The sequence below is a fragment of the Chrysochloris asiatica genome, unplaced genomic scaffold (assembly GCF_000296735.1).
Source record: "Chrysochloris asiatica unplaced genomic scaffold, ChrAsi1.0 scaffold00036, whole genome shotgun sequence".
NCBI classification, from domain to species: Eukaryota; Metazoa; Chordata; class Mammalia; order Afrosoricida; family Chrysochloridae; genus Chrysochloris; species Chrysochloris asiatica.
The window spans coordinates 1447422-1453776 of NW_006408554.1; the positions used below are offsets into that span (position 1 = coordinate 1447422).

Sequence of the window (6355 nt, forward strand, 5' to 3'; positions counted from 1 at the left end):
AATCAATGTAATGAAACAAGCTATATGAGTGGTTGAATGTGAAGCTGATGATGTGCCCAGTAAACTTTCACTCAATCCAAAATAAAAACATTTAAAAAAAAAAATATGAGTGAATAAAAAAAATTTTTTTACATACTTCGAATTCTTGTTGTAGCATAAGCTGGGATCATGGAGTCCACAGTTAGTTCAGGATGTAAAATGCAGCCATGAGTATAGGCATCCATTGGCAAGGAGTCAAGTAGCTCTCGGTAATGTTGGACCCGTGGATAATACATGCTTCCTTTATCAGGCATTAACCTGGATGTTTTTTCTAAAATACACATACACACATTAAAGAAAAAGTTACAAATGAGACATTACATTCAAAAGCAAGAACAAAAAACACAACCTTCTCATTATCAACATTTTCAACATTATATCAGGGCACTTAAAAGATATTGTCTCCCCAGCTCAGACATTCAAAATATGAAAACGGCCTGGTACACCAGACAATATCCCAAGTCATAATTGCATAGGCATTCTCTCATTCTCCACTTTGTAAATGGCTACTCATCATTCAAGGTCCAATAATGTAGACCACCTCCTCTGAGGACCATTGCCTGGCCTCCCATAACTGCCAACATCTGGCTGGGTCACAATGGGCTTCCTCTGTACATCCACAATGCGGATCCTCAATTACAGCCCTCATCACCCAGTAATTGGTTGTTCATATCTTTTTGCCTTTCAGGCATGAAGTCTAAATATAATCCAAGGTCTAAAACAGTGTCTCACACATTTTAGGTGCTCAGTAAAGGTTGGTTCAGTTAATGGAACAACTCAGTAGAGAAAGATGATCAGGGGCCATTCTTTGTAGGAAAAGCACAGCTAACCACACTAGTCACTCCTCAGAAATCCTATACAGAGTTGCTGTGAGTCAAAACCTACTTGATGGCACTTAACAACAACAATCACACCAAGGGTTATCCTGCTGATGTTTATGAGTATGAAATAAACATCTTTATGAAATGGAAAAGCCTTTGCAACCACTGCCTTTTCCTGAGACTTTCTAGCAAAGTATCTCTAGAAAGTAGTGTTGGTGTTGTTGTCATTAAGGGCTGTTGAGCCAGTTCCAATCCATAGCAACCCTGTATAGGGTTTCCAAGGAGCAGCTCATGAGCTTGAACCACTGACCTTGTGGTTCAGACTGTCTTTGCAGTCCAGCACATTAACCTACAGCGCGACACCAGGACTCCTGAAAAACTACTACTAAGCTAGAAAGTAACAGTTTTTCATTAACTCCCCATTCGCTGGTTAAAATCTAGAATGCAGACTCCTTGAGGGCAGGGATCTGTTGAATACTCAGTGCCTAATATGAAGCTTGGAATCCAGGTATGGACTGCAGGATAATCCACTGGACCACAAGGTCAATTTGAACCACAAGGCTGGCAGTTCAAACTCACCATCTACTTCTTGGAAATCCTATACAGAGTCTGTATGAGTCGGAACCGACTCAATGGCACTTAAGAAAAACAACAATGTGATATACAGCACAAAATAGGTGTCCAGTACATTTTAATTAATTAGCTAATACACTCCCAAATTTCCAGTTATTATAGAATAACTTGAGCTGGAGAAGCACTGTGGTAAACAAGGACATTGAGAAAGAAAGGCTGAAATGTTTTTCCAAGATCCCACAACTAATCAGAAGCAGAACAAGAGAGCCAGTCATCTATGTCCTAATCTAGTACTGTTTCATTACACCATACCCTGTATAGGATTTCTGAGGGGTGACCTTGTGGTTTAAATTGACCTCGCAGTCCAGTGCATCTAACCCATAACACCACACCAGGACTCCATAGTAGCACTTTTAAATAGGTTACATTCCAGAGACTATAAAAGAAGACTAATGGTGAACCACATGGCCAAAGATAACAGTATATCCCTTCAGATTCATATCCTACATTTATCTAATCTGTCCCTGAAAAACTACCAACTAGTCATTGCAGCGAGTGAAAAGAATTGTCTCAACTTTCTTTATTCATTTCTTTCTTGGTTTGATGATTTAACTTAAAAACCTCTGAGCATCCCAGTGGATATAGCATTACTATACCCACTGTCAACGAGTTCATTAGTACTCACAGCAACCCTTAGTTGTGAATCTTTACAGGAATAGGCAGCTTCATCTTTCTCCTGCAGAGTGACTGGTTGGTTTGAACTGCCCAGCCCAACACCTAACCCACAGCTCTACCAGGGCCCCTTTAAAGTCAACTTGTTGTTGTTAAGTACCACTGAGTCGATTCTGACCCAAAGCAACCCTGTGTAGGGTTTTCAAGGAGCATCTGGTGAGCCTGAAGCACCAAACTTGAAGTTTGAACGACTTTGCAGTCTGATGCATTAACCTACGGCGCCACACCAGGACTCCTGAAAGTAAACCTGTTGTTGTTGTTATGTGCTGTCGAGTTGGTTCTGACCCATAGCGACCAAGGCTGTAAATCTTTATGGGCGCAGAACACTTCATCTTTCTCCCGTGGAACAGCTGGTAGTTTCGAACTGCTGACCTTGCAGTTCGCAGCCAGATTCGTAACCACTACGCTACCAGAGCTCCTTAAAGTCAACTAGGGTAGGTTAAATAATGTCTAATTGCTTTCTGGAGGAGTCCATCTGGCCAAGCCTGAATTTTTCAATGGAGAACACATGTTTAGGGCCTTGGAAATAATTTTCTTCTATTTACTGTACCATTATTATACAATTACTTCCTGAAACGCAGGTCACAGCACAAAATAACCACTGAATCCAAGTTCTTTTCCAGCTCACTTTCCTTGCACTCTTTCCAAAACAATCTATTCAGTATGCTGTGTGCAAAATGCTGTCTTCCTTCTCCTCATACAAGAACACAACAGAGTCCATAGCCTCTGGAAACAGGGTTTTTCAAAAAGACACTGGGGATTTCCTTCAAATTACACAAAAAATCTTCCCTCTCAATTTCATTCTATTTTATTTTCCAACCTTCCCATACAGTGCTTCTGTTACAATGCTTAAAAGAAGAGAGAGGATATGCTCCTGAATTCCACTTCCATCAGGAGTGGGAAAGTAATAAAAGGCTTATACTCCTAGGGGTAGAATAGGGAATCAGGGAACCTGGGTTTAAGAAGCAGGCCATGAGAAGAGGTCCCAGGACTGGAGTGTGGCATTACAGGAGGGAATGGGGGGAGGGACTGAAAAGGGCGAATTAGTGGAAGCCAGGTTTGGTAACTAAGCTCAAAGCATAAGACCCATCTTCCTAAAAGAACCGACTCAGACAAGGCAGGTCTTGCATTTTACACAAACTTATGCAGCTAATTAGAAACAGAAACAATCACAAAGCTGAAAGATGTGATAAATGGTAGCCAAGATAAGCCAAAAGAAGTAAAAGAAAAAAAAAAAAATCCGAAAGGAATAAAAGTATACTGCAGACATTGGATGAGGACCAACAGCCCAGTACATTCTCAAATCTTTGAGGAATACAATGAAGTATGTTACTGGGTAGCATAACAATGGCCCGGAGCCATTAAAACAACAACTAAATAGCATTCAGTTTTCCCTAGAGCAAAAAACAGTGCTTAGTAACTTAAAGGTCTAAACTGCCATTATTATGCTAAATTCATTACTGGTGTTTCCTACATTCCACAATTGTGGTAGACACAAAAGGCATTATTATGTTTTGGTTTTGAGAAAGACTTCCCTTTGGGTGGTGCAAATGACTAACACCCTCAGCAGCTAACCAAAGGGTTGGAGGTCCCAGCCTACCAGAGATACCTCTGAAGAAAGTCTTAATGACCTATCTACTTCCGAAAAATCATCCATTGAAAACCCAATGGAAAATAGTTCCACTCTGACACATATGGTGTTGCTAGGAATCTAAGTCAACTCAATAGCAAATAGTTGTATTACTGTATCTAGAACTATAACTGTTATCTTCCTGGCATGTATTTTTTAAGTGTTACTGAGATTCTCCAGCAATGTAAAAATTAGTATTACGTTTTCATTGAGACACTCAAAAATTTAAAAAACACAAAAAAACTATTAACAATTTATTCTAGAAATCTGCCAAATATAAGGAAAATAATTTATAGTAGTGATTAAACTTTAAGTAATTACTTAAAAGCACAGTAATTTATAGAAATGCTTCTTAAGCGTTAATATAGACACCATCACCTAGGAATCTTGTTAAAATGCAGCTTCTAATTCAATCGATATACAGTAGAGTCAAAGACTGCATTTCTAACAAGCTCCAAGTGATGCTGGTCCCATGAAACACACTTTAAGTATCAAATATTTGTAGAATTCACCTCTCCCCCTCTTTGACATTTGGGTTATCATCTATCTCTTCTCTGACTCCTAATCTCCATGAGGTCTTAAAGATTTAAAAAAAAAAAAAAGTGTCTTAATGGCAATTGTGACACTTATATACAAGTTAGTAGCACCATGGAACTAAGAGCTAGGATTGGTTTCTTATGCTAATGATTCAAACAGAATTAAAGTCTGTAGCTCCTATATTTCTATACTATCATTTAGTCCACAATACATTCTCCTCAGACTCAATAAATAATAATAAAAGGTCTTTGTGGACAGCAAGGTCGATTTGAACCACAAGGTCAGCAGTTCAAACTCACCAGCCACTCCTTGGAAACCCTATAGAAGGATGCTATGGGTTGGAATCCACTCGACAGCACTTAACAACAACAAAGTACTTCCCTTGATTGGCTACTGTATTCTAACTTTGTAAGAGTCAAAATGTATTTCAGTTTTGCCATTATTATATAGCTAAAATAAAAGCGAAAACCTAAGCAATTTTTAAGAAATTATAATAATAGTAATTAACACAGTAATCATTTACATTACTATATTATTAAGTATATTTTATATCACTGACTTCCTTATTGCAGAAACAATGGAAAGAGAAGGTAGGAGAAGAATGAGGATGAGGAGACAGAGTGAAAGAAGAAGAGGTATAGTAGTATTAGTTCAGGGGATGTTAGCAAAACATTTAAATGTGATTTTCCATTAACTTGTATCTTTTAAATTTTTTCAATTACTCAAAACAGAATTCTTATACTATTTTGTTTCATATACATTATTATAATCAATTCTCCATGAAATACAAATTATTTAATAGACTTATCCATTTCCAAAAAGCTCAAGGTTGAAAAAAAATGGTCACAAATCAATTAGTCACCATTTTCAGTTCAGTCCCCAGCATACAGATTTACAACTAATACCTCTAATCAGAATCCTAGGATGTGAATCTAATTCCAGGGGTGGGGTTACCCTTTTAGGTCTCATACTGTAATTTCCCTTTAGCACCTCAGACATATTCTTTTTTTTATTTTTGCCTAGCAATTTCCTTTCTCATATCTTTGAAAATTTTCAGGTTACATTCTGGCTTCATTCTGCCAATCAACATCAACACAACTGGTGGCAGTTGAAGAATAATTGGATTTGCGTGCAGCATCTGAAAAGTCTGAACACAGCTGTGAGACCATGATGATTAGCTGGGCTTGGGCTCAATTTGATGAAAGCATGCATTCACTCATGACCCAGTGGCGGCAGCAGTGGGCTCAAGTGAGTGTAATAACAATTGTAAGGATGGCACAGAACTGGGCAGTGTTTCATTCTGTTGTGCATAGGATCACTATGAGTTGGAACTGACTTGACAGCACCTCAAAAACAACCATTTGTCAGGCATTTTATAAATTCTATTCTAGTCGGTCTTAAAAAGAACCCATCTGAAGCAGGTAGTGTAGACTAGTCATTTCCATTTTATATATAAGGAAAGAGAAATAGACGTTGCCCTGCTATTTTATGGTAGAGTAGAGCTGAATGTCTTTTGTCTGCAAAACCTTCATACTACATTGCCAGTCTCCTATAGTCACTGCCACTTATGCATTCTCTCACTTATTTCTAATCACAACCTGTCAGAGCGAGCTGTAGCTCTAAGAGTACATAGGTGATCACTGGGCACATTCTCCTTTCCTCTTGATTCTCTTATAGTGGGTAGGCTACCTGAGGACAAGGATTGAAGATCGATTACTGTTTTTCCCCCCAATTTAATTTGTGCCTGATACACCTTATGCAGCAGATTTGCCTAATGCAAAATGTCATTTGATTTCTTGACTGTTGTTTCCATGAGGGTTGATTATGGATCCAAGTAAAATGAAGTCTTTGACAACTTCAAACTTTTCTCTATTTAAATGGATGCTATTTATGTGGTGCTACGGGTTAATGCAAGGAGCTCTGGTAGCGTAGTGGTTACGAATCGGGCTGCGAACCTTAAGGTCAGCCGTTCGAAACTACCAGCCGCTCCGCGGGAGAAAGATGAGGCTTTCTACTCCCGTAA

The 6355-nt window shown here is 38.7% G+C and overlaps 1 protein-coding gene across 1 annotated transcript in view; it reads right to left on the bottom strand.

Annotated features, from left to right (window-relative positions):
- The window catches only part of GDAP1 (ganglioside induced differentiation associated protein 1), a 19004-nt gene that overhangs the window by 7387 nt on the left and 5262 nt on the right, over window positions 1-6355 (bottom strand). The window contains exon 3 of the mRNA XM_006860004.1: window positions 137-310. Coding sequence (XP_006860066.1) covers window positions 137-310 — 174 coding nt within the window. The remainder of the gene's footprint in view (window positions 1-136; window positions 311-6355) is intronic.